Source organism: Panthera uncia (genome assembly GCF_023721935.1).
Source record: "Panthera uncia isolate 11264 chromosome C1 unlocalized genomic scaffold, Puncia_PCG_1.0 HiC_scaffold_4, whole genome shotgun sequence".
Classification (NCBI taxonomy): Eukaryota; Metazoa; Chordata; class Mammalia; order Carnivora; family Felidae; genus Panthera; species Panthera uncia.
Genome location: NW_026057585.1, coordinates 69,996,125 through 70,009,882, shown reverse-complemented (window position 1 = coordinate 70,009,882; position 13,758 = coordinate 69,996,125). Strand labels below are relative to the sequence as shown.

The following is a 13,758-nucleotide window of genomic DNA, read 5'->3' as shown; positions in this document are numbered from 1 at the left end:
GTCAGTTAAGGGTCCCGACTCTTGGTTTCAGCTCAGGTCATGATCTTGCAGCCTCATGGGTTCAAGTCCTGCACTGGGGTCTGTGCTGGCAGTGCAGACCCTGCTTGGGATTCTCTCTGCCCCTCCCCCACTCATGTTCTCTCTCTCTCAAAATAAACTTTAAAAAAATCAGTTTTTGGGGGCCACCTGGGTGGTTCAGTCAGTTCATGAGATCAAGACATGTAGGGCTCTGCGCAGAGCTAGCATAGGATTCTCATTCTGCTCATCCCTCGTGCATGCAGTCTGAACTTTTTATTTCTTTTGAGAAAGACTAGGAGCAGAGAGGGAGAGAGCATCCAAGCAGGCTCTGTGCTGTTAGCTCAGAGCCTGACGACGTAGGGCTCAAACTCAACGAATCTTGAGATCATGACCAGAGCCAAAATTAAGAGTAGGATGCTGAACCAACTGAGCCACCCAGGCACCCCCTCTCAAACTTAAAAAAATATATCAGGTTTTTGACAGGGCAACTTACCATCTCAAAAGCCTAACCAAACACTATGGAACTCTACATGACCTGCTCCCTTTTTCTTTTTTAAAATTTTTTTTTTTTTTAACATTTATTTATTTTTGAGACAGAGAGAGACAGAGCATGAACAGGGGAGGGGCAGAGAGAGAGGGAGACACAGAATCAGAAGCAGGCTCCAGGCTCTGAGCCATCAGCCCAGAGCCCGACCCGGGGCTCGAACTCACGGACCGTGAGATCGTGACCTGAGCTGAAGTCGGACGCTCAACCGACTGAGCCACCCAGGCACCCCTACCTGCTCCCTTTTTCTATAGTGCCTATGATCCTGGCCTTACTGAGTAAATAATGTATGTTCATTTGCTATTCTTTTGTTGGAAACAATTTATTTCAAATACCCACATGACTTACTCTCCAGGTCTTACTTAGACCGTCGTTTTTTTCCTCTCTGATCACAGTTTTGTTTTTTTTTTTTTTAATGTTTATTTTTGAGACAGACAGAGCATGAACGGGGGAGGGTCAGAGAGAGGGAGACACAGAATCTGAAACAGGCTCCAGGCTCTGAGCTGTCAGCACAGAGCCCGACGCGGGGCTCGAACCCACAGACCGCGAGATCATAACCTGAGCCGAAGTCGGCCGCTCAACTGACTGAGCCACCCAGGCGCCCCTGATCACAGTTTTTTAAGTTAGTCCCTTCAATGCTGTATCTTTTCCTCCTTTTTCTCCTTATCCCTTAGTTGGGCATAAATTTTGCTCATTTTGTCTTGTCCTACTAGAATGTAATTCCGGGGAACAGGTATGTTTGTATCCTGCTCTGTCTCCAGTACCTGGAAGTACAGGACAACATAGCAAGCACTCCAGTGTGCTAAATTAATTTTTTATTAAAATTTTTTTTTAATGTTTATTTTTGAGACAATGCAAGAGACCCGAGTGCAAGCAGCGGAGGGGCAGACAGGGAGACACAGAATCCGAAGCAGGCTCCAGGCTCTGAGCTGTCAGCCCAGAGCCCGATGTAGGGCTCAAACTCACGAACCGTGAGATCATGACCTGAGCCGAAGTCGGACTCAACCGACTGAGCCACTCAGGCGCCCCTAAATTAATTTCTTAAAAAACAAGATTTTATCGAAGTTGAAGTTGATGGAAAGTGTAAGTATGTAACTTTTAAGAGTTAAAGAAGTGAACACCCAACTGGTTCATTAGCTTGGCAAAATTGCAGACTTCTGTGAAGAGACAATAGGGAAAGATGACAGCCACCACTTTTGAGTACAAAAACGTCAGGACACAGATCAACCCAACCTTCTGACACCTTACCGTTGCTCTGGGGAGGCCTGTGCCCCACCTTTCCATCCAGTGATTATCTTAATGCAACACCTTAATTTTAGCTATTGTTGACTGAGAGGTATGAGTCAGGAGTTGGTATGGGTCAGCAAAGCCACACTAAACACTTTGCCTTTATTTCCTAATTTGAGTTCCAAAAAACTATACTTCCCCTTCTACTTATAATTTATGAATAGAATCTTTTTTAAAAAGTCTTTGATCCAGGCAGTATTCATGTCCACAGCCTTCAGATGACCATTCTTGCTCTGAGCAAGGCTACTTCCTATTAACCCTGTGAAAAAAACTTAAATAGCTTACGGGTGAATGGCTGTCCTGGGGGTGCTATTGTCTCCATACATTTGGAGACCTATGCTTAGGTATCCAGTAACCTATGGTCACCCAGCAGTACGAAAGTAGCAAAACCAGCATTATCTAGTCAGTCAACAATGCCAGAGCATACACTCAACCTCTATACTCTTGTTTCTGCCCTCCTTTGACTTCTGTCCTCTGTAATTCTTTGATCTTAAGATTCAGTTTTAGCATTCACCAAGTTCTTTAATGGAGGCTGAATTTATAGGCCAGGAATCTTAGAGGAGCTCAGTTCAGGCAACTCCATCTAGTGTTGTCTGAGTCTGATTTCCCCCCAGCACTGTAGGCCCACCACAGAGATGGAACCCCAGCTTCACCCCTTACATCGTCTCTTCTGTTGGTTGGGGGGTACAGAGAAGGATGTGGTACTCAGAAGTTCAAATGCCCAAGGTCTAGGCTGGGTGGTGTAAGACTGCCTTCACATATGAGTTCAATCAGCCTCCAGTACAGATTCCCAAGCCCTTCCATATCATCTTTACCTCACTATCCCACTGCACAGCAGGCCAATTTAGTTTTAAGCAACCATAACTGCACAATGATTATATTCTCATTGTAAACAAAAACAAAGAATATTATAGGAAAAACAAAAGTCCCCCAGCACACACACTTTGATCCCTCTTCAGAGTAAGATTATCAAGATAAGGTATACCCTCAATATCTTTTTATGTCTCACACAAATTGTAATGTTTGGACCAGCAGCAGCAACAGCACCTGGGAATTTACTAGAAATGCAACTTCTTGGGTTCCGTCCCAGATCTAATGAATCAGAAATGCTGGAAGGGGCACCCATAACTGTTCGGAACAGGCCCGTCAGTGACGCTGATGCTCCCTCAAGTTTGAGAACAGGCCCAGCTCCCCGGGAAATTAACAGCGCACCTGGGTTCTTGTCCTCTAGGCCTCGCACGTGTATCCTTCTAGCTACACCGTCCCCAAGCAAGCCATCCTACCTTCTCCCGCCAAAGTGGACGCATTCCTAGCCCTGACACTGGCCCCGCCAACGCTCTGGCTCAGGGCACACAGCAAGTGTTCCTATGGCGTCCGAGGGCAGGACCAGCGCCGTCTGGAGGGCAGCGGGGGGGCGGAAAGCGAGCAGAGGCAGGCTTGGGGGAGGCAGGCAAGAGGGCCCGGCCCTGGCAGCCTTTTCTCAGGGCTCCCCGGCCTCGTCCCCTGACCCCACCGACGCCTCCTCAATGCGGTCCGCGGCCTCGGGGTCGCCGCCCTCCTCTGCTCGCAAGCGCAGTAGATGAGGGGTCCGGGGGGCTCCGCGTACGCGGCCAAAGGTCCGGAGGCTGATCGCCGGCGAGGGTGCTCCTGCGGCAAACAAGTGGCCGAGCAACGGGGTCTGCGCGGCGGGGAGCGGCCTAGCGGACCCTGGGGACGTGTCCACCTGCACGTTCTGCTCGGGGTCGTCGCTCACGCTGCGGATGGGAGGGAGGTCTGAGCGATCTTGGCGTCAAGCCGCCCTGGGACTGACTCTCCCGAGAGGGCGGGGAACAGGAAGGACCGATCCATTGGCGCCCCAGAGTGGGGGCGCGGACCTGGGGCCCGCGTGCCAGCTCAACCCCTGCCTCCACCAGCTTGGGTCACTCACCGAAGGTTGAAGGTGGAGCCCAGGAAGGAAGGCCGCAGAGCCTCTGCTGCCGTGGCCACCGTGTAAGGCGGCTGCGCTGAGTCTTCGTCCCAGTACAGGTCCTTCTCCACGGGAGGCAGGTTCTGGTACATGTCGTCTACGGAGAGCAGGGACACCTGAGGCAGGCAGCAAGTCATAAGGATCCTCCTGTCCTCTCCACACTTAGGCGGAGAGCTGGCAAGGAGGGGAGCACAGGGAGTTTGCCCCCAGACCGGGCGCACCTGTAAGTTGCGGTCTATGAGCTGGTTAGTCTCAAAGTCATCATCATCCTCCCCAAAGGGGTTGATAATCTGTTCGGCCACCTGCAGGTTGTAAGACAGTGTTTTCAGGGCTCAGAGCCCCATTCTCCATCCCCAAAGTTGAGGTGGACCCACATGTCTACAGAACAAGCTGGTATGAACACGCTATGTGCCCACCTTGAGCCAGCCAGCATAGAAGAAGAACTGCAGCAGAGTGGTGAGAGGCACATACATGTCCAGGTCCCCCAGAGTAGACGCTGGCCCCTGGCCTGGCTCTAATGGCTCCCGAGGTTTGGCAGGCCCTGCCTCTGGCTCCACAAACTGGCGGCCGACCAGGGAGAGGGCAAAGTAGGAGTATACCGCTATGGTCACCACCTGGAGAAGGAAGCCGGGCCAAGTAAGACAGGGAAAAATGCCCTCCCCACCCCTGAGGGCCAGTGGGGACTCTGACAAGGAACTAAATGTGTAGCAAGGTGTGGCAGCATCAGAGGGGATGGGGTCCTATTAGTGGGGGTCTGGGGATGCTTTGAGGATGAGCCCTTAGTTGTTCAGTGTCTCACTGGACTGAACTGCCCCAGCACAGGTGCCATCTCTAGTTCTCAGTGTCACACACAGCACAGGACATGCAGTAGGCACTGGGACTGGGGAGGTGAGAGGCAGTTACTTGGGTGTAGACGAGAGGTATGCTGATCCAGTCATAGTGGAATAGCATGCTGCACTTAGCCCGGTACTTGTTCAGCTCCTGGTGGAAGAGCAAGAAGAGGAAGTCAGTGGAGGTGAGGAAGGAAGAATGGGGAAAGAACTGGGAGCCCAACACAAACCAGGCCTAGAGGCCCAGTTGGCTGTTGGAGGTGTTACCAATGTGGGAGTGCTTGTGATGGGAAGCAGTTTAGCAATGTAGTTCCAAGCATGGACCCAGAATGTATGAGTCCCAGCTCCACTAACTATCTGTGTGATTTCGGCAAGTTTCTTTTCCACTCTGCCTCAGTTTTGTCACCTGTGAAAGAGGGATGCCGATAATGTCTCAAAGGTTGTTGTGATGGCTAATGAGTTAATGTACGTACAGTGCTTCCAACAGTGTGCAGTACAAAGTTGGCAGCATCTAAGTGCTCATTACTAAAATTATTGTTCTGGTTTGCAAAGCTAGGAGGAGGAGGATAAATGGGCCTGGTCTGAGCAGACTCACTTCCAGGAGCAGGCAGAGAGCAATGTCATCACGGATTCTCCCATCCCTCCGGGCCTGGGCCGCCAGGTTAGTAAACCAGACACATGGGATCCAGTACTTGTTGAAATCGGATTTCAGGCTCTCAAACTTTTTCCTCTCTTCCTGGGACATGAAACCTGAGGGGATAAAGTGAGTGGGGCGCAGACTCAGCCCCTGTGCCTAGGACTTGCCCCTTGGGGGTCAGACCTCTCCTCCTAGGAGGCCCACCTTCGGGGTCTGGTGGGCTGTGCCAGGGCTCCCCAGCATGGCACCTGCATCGGCCCGGCCGAGCCCCAGGGGCCCCTGTCCGCACCTGCATCCACCACGTGCTCCATAGTGGGGAAACGCTTGAGCACGCGGGTGCTGACTGAGCGCAGCACCAGCACAGACGCCAGGTTGGCATAGCGGATGAGGGTACGGCGCAGCAGGCGGCCATGCTGGTCTACACCGTGCACGCTGGCCGAGATGACGCACATCAGCTGGTCTGGCAGCGGGATGCTTGTATACTGGGCCCACCAGCGGTTCACCACCAGGGTCACGTAGAAACCTGGTCAGCCGCCCCAGAAGTGGGGACAGGAAGGGAAGAGGGAGCGTCTGGCAGTTAGCGTGCCCTGCCCCCCAGCTGGAGCGCCTGGTCCAGGCTAGGTTGAACTGAAGCAGGGGGAAGGACACATCCGGCTCCAGTGTCCTGCCTTGATGTCAGGGGAAGTGCCTCTTCCTAAAGCCTCTTCCTTGCTAAGCCAGGCCCGGAGGATGGAGGAGTGCAAACCTCTGGTAGAGAAGTGGTGGCTCAAGGCCACTAGTAGTAGTTAACTCTGAGCCCCTCTTCCCATGAAGGTGGGAAGGGGATGTCACCTCTCTGCAGCTCCCCTCCCCCCAGAGCAGGGGTTTGAAGCCAGCAGGTGTTTTGTCCCTTGTTTGCGGAGTGAGGGTCCAGCAAGTGATAGGCAGGGTCTAGCCCTCTGGAAATCCTGGACCCAGGATACAACTCCCATGTCTGCTGAGCCTGCTCTGGTTAACCTCTAGGCTGTGCTGTTGGGGTAATTCTGACTCTCAGCGCTATCGACTCAACCCAAAGGTCAGGGAAGATGGTAAGAAGGATACCAGGGAGAACTAGAGGGAGCCTTACCCAGTACAAAGGATAAGGGGATGAGATCTGCCGAACGATTACAGTATCGGGCCACCTGAGCATATACATGCCTCTGCTCCTGGGTCAGCAGCAACCTGGGTAAGGTCAGTTGTAAGCCTGGGTTAGAGGGAAGTGGGCAGCCCTGTCCCCCACAGGCCAGCCCTGAGACCTCACCCTCACCGGTAAGTGATGCTGAGCAGAGCATACAGGGCGATGAAGAGGAGGAACTCTTTGTAGAGGAGCTTGTAGATGCTTCCCCTCCAACGGAGAAGCAAGCCAGAGAAGCCTCCGAAGCGAGCCTCCGCCACTTTGAGGGTGTATGAAACCGTCATGGTGCTGGGGGCCTGAGCAGGAGGTCACAAGAGCTGCCCCCAGAGTGTCCCTCTTTCCCAGCAAACCTTCTCCTTAGCTTTCCTTCTTATCACCAAGCTTCATTCCCCGGGCAACCTCCCTTCAATTCTGGTCACATACATCTAGCCTTCACCCTGTGTCAGTAGTCATGGGGGAGGAAGCTGCAGAGCAGACAGAGCACATCCCCATCCCCTCCAGAACTCAGTGTACATGGGTCAAGCCAGGATGGCATGGGCCTAGGGGAGCTGAGATCTATAACCTCTCCTGCAAGAGGCTTCCCCGGGATCCTCTTCCACTTGCAGGGCTAAAAGTAACCAGATCATAAACTGCTAAGGACAGGAGATCCAACTCTAGCCTAGACCCACAACTATCCCTTGGGGTCTTGTTGATAGCTGGTCTCCCGAGGCCCAGGGTACTGTCACCCCCCACTCCACACCTGCCTACCTGCTCTGAGCAGCAGCATGTGTTGAGGAAGGAGAACTGGGCTAGCCCCCACATGAAACACACTTAAATATCTGCCGGGCCCATAAAGCTTAACTGGACTGTGGTTATCATTGATGGATTGAGGCTGTCACCCAGCTTCTCCTGGTCCTGGGAACTAGATTTGTCTCCCTACTCCTGCAGGGCTGGGCTGGCCTTTGGGTGGCAGAAATGCCATCTGCACTGACCCCACAGCACACACAAATAACACCATGTCCTTGAAACCAGGATGACAGGGATTACTGTCCCACACTCCAGGTGAGAAGACAGATGCATGATGATCAATTGTTACAACAGCTGCTGATCACAGAGCACTGACTGACAGGCACTGTGCCAAAGGCACTACTATATCATCCTCTCGTGGAATCCTCATCACAACCCCATGAGGCAGGACTCATCCCCATTTATAGATGAGGCTCCAAGAGGTAAATGTCTTGCCCAAGGTCATATAGCTGGGATGCACTGGAGGCAGGATTCAAAGCCTGAGTTGGTGGACTTTGTTGAGCTTGAAAATAAAACATCCAGTTATTTTACCAGCAAAATGGGTTTATTAAAAAAATAGAGGAATTGCAATTCAGGGCATGCAAGCTATAGCAACCCATAGGCAAGTCTAGAAAACAAAGGAAAGGAATGTTATTTTATAGAGAAAAAGGAGGATGTTGAGAGGGGCTACTTTGAACAAAGTCCACTGGAGGCTGGTGATTTTTTTCTCATTGGCTGAGTTGTGCCATCTTCTCATTGGCTGGGCTGTTGCTATTCAAAGAAAAAGTCTCCCTCTTGCAGGGGTAGTAGGGTAGGTTCTGTGTTGTTGGAAAATGCAAGGTATGCTTCTTCCTTTTGGGGTCTGCAATTGAGGACAAATTGGTAGGGTGTGAGAACTACCCCCCTTCTGGCCTACAGACTATTTTATTTTATTTTATCTTGTTTTATTTTATTTTTGAAGGGGGAGGGGCAGGGGAAGAAGGAGAGAGAGAATCTTAAGCAGGCTCTATGCTCAGTATGGAGCCCAGCTTGGGGCTCGATCTCATGACTGTGAGAGCATGACCTGAAGCGAAATCAAGAGTCAGATGCTTGGGGCACCTGGGTGGCTCAGTCGGTTGAGCTTCCAACTTTGGCTCAGGTCATCAGGCTCACTGCTGTCAGTGCAGAGTCCATTTCAGATCCTTTGCCCCCCTCTCTCTGCCCCCACCCCCACCCCCCGCACTTACACTCTCTCAAAATAAACATTAAAAAAAAAAGAGAGAGAGAGAGAGAGAAGCTTAACTGATTGAGCCATTCAGGTGCCCCCAGACTCTATTTTACATGGTTTTCCTGTATTCAGTTTCACAACCTCAAAGGCTGGAAGTGGCCTACTTGGGCCTAAACAAGGGCTTGAGCCCTAGGACCATAGTCCTGTGCACTGGCCACACTGCCAGGCTTCTAGTCCAGGCTCTGAGACTTGGCTTAACCATCCCCCATCCCTATCCCATGGAGTTGACAAGGCCACAGGCCTGGGACTCAGGCCTAGCGATGCAGACCTCCCTCAGCCCTGTGTCCAGCATCTTGACTCCTAAGGGTGCCTAGCATCCTGAGTGGCCATTTGTTTTTTGTTTTGTTTTGTTTTATTTTTTTTTAACGTTTATTTATTTTTGAGACAGAGAGAGACAGAGCATGAATGGGGGAGGGTCAGAGAGAGGGAGACACAGAATCTGAAACAGGCTCCAGGCTCTGAGCTGTCAGCACAGAGCCTGACGCGGGGCTCGAACTCACAGACCGCGAGATCATGACCTGAGCCGAAGTCTGCCGCTTAACTGACTGAGCCACCCAGGCGCCCCCTGAGTGGCCATTTGTACTTCTAGGCCTCAATTTCTTCATCTGTTAAACAAAGGAAATAATATTTGAGGCACCAGCTCAATTACCCACCCAGTGGTGAGGTCATCCACAAAAACCCAGGAGTGGTGGTCCCATTCTGACCTGTATTGAGAAGCTCCTTCCCCCACATTGTGAGCTGATTCTTACAAGCATTTCTGAAAGAGAGGAACATGGAGAGGTGATTAGGAGCACAAGCTTAGGAGTCAGACAAACCTGGGTTTGAATTCTAGTTCTCTGTAGCCTTGTAAGAGTTACCTAATCTCTCTGAACTTCTGTTTCCTCTTCTATAAAACAAGATCAATAACACCTTCCACATAGGGCAATTGGGATTATTCAAAAAAACAATATCCAGAGCCTGGAGCACTGCAGGCATTGAGCCTGGGCTGCTATTACCATGAAAAGCCAAATCTGTTCTCTTTGGTTTCTACCTATTAGTCCTCTGTTGTGTCCCAGAACCAGGCAATCCTTCAGAGATGAAGAGGCAGAGATGTTTCACCTGAAGCCCTGCCAGCCTGTCCCCAAACCAAACAGTGCCAGGTCCTGGCTTTTAAACTGGAAATACAAGGCCTTTTGAGATGACCCCATCTCTGCTCCCATCACCAGCCTCTGGTCTAGCTCCTTTTCACTGCTTCTGTAAGGTCCAGCTCAGAGCATCCTCAGGGAAGCTGTCCATGATCTTCCCCAGATCACTCCCCAACGCACTCTAGGTTTCCTCTCTCAGCAGCAAATCACACTGGGCTGTGTGACCTGTCTGCAGGGGTCATCTCCGTCCAACCGGTGTGGCCCTTGAGGACAAGATTGTACCTTTTTTTTTTTTTTTTTAGTTTATATATTTTGAGAGAGAGAGAGAGAGTGCAAGCAGGGAGAGGGGCGAGAGAGAGGGAGAGAGAGAATCCCAAGCAGGCTCTGCGCTGTCAGCTCAGAGCCCAACCCAGGGCTCAATCTCATAATCAGTGATATCGTGACCTGAGCCAAAATCAAGAGTCAGACACTTAACTGACTGAAGCACCCAGGCACCCAAGGACAGGATTGTATCTGATTCATCTCGATAGAGCTGGGGAGTCCTTGAGCCCAAGCAGGCTTTTTTTTTCTTTTCCTTTCTTTTCTTTATCTTTTTTTTTTTTTTTCATTTTTAACCTGAAAGACATCTGGCCTTCCTTCCCCTTTTTCTTTTCTTTTTTTTTTTTAATTTTTTTTAATGTTTTGTTTATTTTTGAGACAGAGAGAGACAGAGCATGAACCGGGGAGGGGCAGAGAGAGAGGGAGACACAGAATCCGAAGCAGGCTCCAGGCTCTGAGCTGTCAGCACAGAGCCCGATGCGGGGCTCGAACTCACAAACTGCGAGATCATGACCTGAGCCAAAGTCGGACACTTAACCAACTGAGCCATCCAGGCGCCCCCCTTCCCCTTTTTCTGTAAGAACCTTCCTGGATGAACAAGGTTTGGAAACCTACTCATGGCCAGAAGAGTTATGTTCTCTTTCCAGGGCCCAGGTGAGCCAGGTGAGATGTCAATATGAGGAAAGAACTGGACTCAGGCTGTGTGTGTGTGTGTGTGTGTGTCCCAGAGGTCTGGAATACCAAGGATCTTTCCCAGGGAGGGTGAGATACCAGCTCTGGGGACTCAGCCATCATGGCCATGCATCCCTTCCCAGGCTCTGATCTGTGGCTTTCCTAGAGCATTCTGGGCTTCATACCACTTAAAGAGTCTTGTTATCTAGGCACCCAGGCTCTGGGACTGAAGGAACTCAGGCTCTGAGGTCCTGGGAGCTTCCATCAGTACTCCTTTAGGGCATCCCAGGCTGCTGCATTTCAATCATTGCCCTCATTCACTTCTGTGGCCCTCACCTTCCTGACTGTTACCAACACTCTGGATCACTGGGCTGTGAAATTTCCCACAGAGCCATGGATAAAGGTACAGGACTAGAAGACTTGCTCCTGGAGGGGGCAGTCCCCAATCCCCACCCAGCCCCTCCCTCCTGAGTCACCTTATCTCCCTTCCCAGCTGCTGACAAATCCCTTTGGTTTATGGTCCAGGAGAGGGAACCATTCCACCTGTAAATCATTTACTCCACCCGTCTTTATCATTCCTCTAGTTCTTGCCTCACCCTCTTCTGGTCCTAACCACCAATGACCCTCTCCCCTCTTCACAGCCCAGAGTTGGATATATGGCTTGACAGTTTACAGCATGGAGTTTGGAGCCAGACTGCCCAGATTTTCAAATCTGAACTCCACTGTGAACTACCTTTGTGACCTTGAGCAAGCTGTTTTACCTTTCTGTGTTTAATTTCCCCATGGGGAAATAGGGATGATAATACATTTCTCATAGAGTTGTGAATATCAAATGAATTAATATTTAGAAAGTGCTCGGAATAGCACATGGTAAGTATGAAACACTACTGTAGCTATTAGCATCTGTCTGGTTTGGCTTTAGCACTTCTACCTTTGCACCCACCAAAGACACCTGTGATCTTATTGCTTATTCCAACAGCCCCCTCCCAGTTCTAAGCTTACTTGGCAGCTCTCATTCTTGAAAGACTCCCTTGATCTCTGTGACCTGACACTGTGAAGAGATTCTGACTCTGAGCTGCCAAGGGAGCAAGGAGTGTGGGACCTGTGCTCAACTAGGGGCAGAGGAGCCTGACAGAATCCTCTGGGGGATGAGGACCCAGAGAATTCAGAAAAACCTCAGCTTGGGCAGAGATTGTGAGAGTCTTGGGGGAAGGAGAAAGAGCACTAATAAGAGGGACATGGAGACATGGAGCAGTGTAGAAGGAGGACAGGTACAAGGACAGAGAACCAATGATCCCCAGAAAAGTCAGGCAATGGTGAATAGTGAAGTCAGACATCTTGGATTCAGATCTTAGTTCTACCCCTTGGTAGCTGTATATGACCTTGAGTAAGCAGCTTAACCCCTTGAGTCTCAGTTTCTTTATCTGGGAAATGGGGGTAATAATCACATGCATATCATAAGGCTACTGTGAGCAGTCAGTAACATAAATGCTTAGCCCAGTTCCTGGTGCATGGTAGGTGCATAAGATTTATTCATGGTAGCGTATATTACACTGAGGGAGGAGGCAGAGGAAACTTCCAGGCCTTTCAGTTACAACATCCAGCAGGATCTCCTCCTTGTGTGCTGGCCTCTGGAGGAGGGCTCAAAAACCTTGATAACCTCCGAGGGGGAGAAGACGGTGAAGAGTAACAGAATATGGCACCCAATATGCCACTTAGGCATATTGACTATTTTGAACTGTAGCTACATGCAAAACAGCAAGTGCAAGGAGAAGCTTTCTCTGAACTCCCCTTATCTGCCTAAAGATGGATCTCTAAAAGAACTCAATGGGAATGAATCCCCTTCCTGGGAGTTTCTTATATCACAGGAGAGGAGACTAGAAGTGTATACCATATCCAGACAAACTTTGCCACAAATGATCATATCTCCCAACCATTCTTCTAAGGACCCATTCAGTTTTTCCAGAAATCATTTACTCTTCCCCAAGAGGTCTATATTTCCCTTCCCTTTTCCCTATTAAGATGGTATTTAAGGGGCGCCTGGGTAGCTCAGTTGCTTAGGCATCTGACTTCTGCTCGGGTCATGATCTCACCATTCCTTAGTTCGAGCCCTCTGTCAGGCTGTGTGCTGACAGCTCAGAGCCTGGAGCCTGCTTTGGATTCTGTGTCTCCCTCTCTCTCCGCTCCTCCCCTGCTCATGCTCTGTCTCTCTCAAAAATAAAAAAAAATAATAAAAAATAAAAACACTTAAAAAAAGATGGTATTTAAGCCTGAATTCTAAACAACATGAGAGATTACTCATTTTTCCCTCAGTATCTCCCATTCTCCCCTGCATACATAAGTTATACATGTTAATAAACTTCTGTTTGTTTTTCTTTTGTTAATGTTCTTGTTTGAGAGTTTAATCTGAAGACTAAGATGGATGGAGGTAAAATTTTGACTCCTATACAAAGTCCTAACCCCAGTACCTTAGAATATGACTGTATTTGGAGACTGAACCTTTCAAGAAGTTAAATTAAAAGGAGGCTGTTAGGTGGGCCCTAATCTGATTTGAGAAGAAGAGATTAGGTGTTTTTATAAGAAGAAGAGATTAGGACACACAGAAAAGAAGATCATGTAGATAAAGGGGATTAAGAGGTATAAATTTTCAGTTATTAAATATGTAAGTAACACAGAAATGAAAAGTATAGCATAGGGAAATAGTCAATATTACAAAAATGTTGTATGGTGACACATGGTGACTACAGTTATGGTGGTGAGCACTGAGTAATGTGTAGAATTGGCAAATCCATATGTTGTATACCTGAAACTAATATAACATGTATGTCAATTATGCTTAAGTAAAAAAAAAAAAAAAAAAAAAAAAAAAAGACTGGGGTGCCTGGCTGGTTCAGTCAGTAGAGCATGTGACTCTTGATCTCAGGGTTGTAAATTCAAGCTCCAACTTGGCATGGAACCCACTAAAAAAAAAGGAAGAAGAAGAAGAAAGACTATTAAGTCAGAGGGAGAAGACTATCACCTACAAACTAAGAGAGAGTCCTCAGAAGAAATTGTTAAACAAAATTCAACTGGGGCACCTACGTGGCTCAGCTGGTTAAGTGAACAATTCTTATTTCAGCTCAGGTTACGATTTCACAATTCCTGGGATCAAGCCCTACATTGGGCTCTGCACTAACA

General features: G+C 49.4%; 1 protein-coding gene across 1 annotated transcript; it reads right to left on the bottom strand.

Annotated features, from left to right (window-relative positions):
• Nucleotides 1-2,571: 2,571 nt before the first annotated feature.
• On the bottom strand, nt 2,572-6,726 carry BEST4 (bestrophin 4). Its single transcript, XM_049618653.1, has 9 exons — nt 6,568-6,726; nt 6,388-6,482; nt 5,572-5,805; nt 5,241-5,395; nt 4,719-4,796; nt 4,232-4,429; nt 4,037-4,117; nt 3,777-3,931; nt 2,572-3,603 (listed from the first exon to the last, which is right to left on the bottom strand). Exons 1-9 carry the CDS (start codon nt 6,717-6,719, stop codon nt 3,330-3,332), a joined length of 1,422 nt encoding a protein of 473 aa, XP_049474610.1. The 5' UTR covers nt 6,720-6,726; the 3' UTR covers nt 2,572-3,329.
• Between the last annotated feature and the right edge of the window lie 7,032 nt (nt 6,727-13,758).

Excerpts from the sequence above, each read along its gene's own strand:
- BEST4 (XM_049618653.1), bottom strand. The coding sequence starts at position 6,719 with ATGACGGTTTCATACACCCTCAAAGTGGCGGAGGCTCGCTTCGGAGGC. Across the intron at positions 5,396-5,571 it reads GGAGCACGTGGTGGATGCAG|GTTTCATGTCCCAGGAAGAG; the intron begins GTGCGGACAGGG and ends TTATCCCCTCAG. Across the intron at positions 3,604-3,776 it reads GGCTCCACCTTCAACCTTCG|CGTGAGCGACGACCCCGAGC; the intron begins GTGAGTGACCCA and ends TCCCATCCGCAG.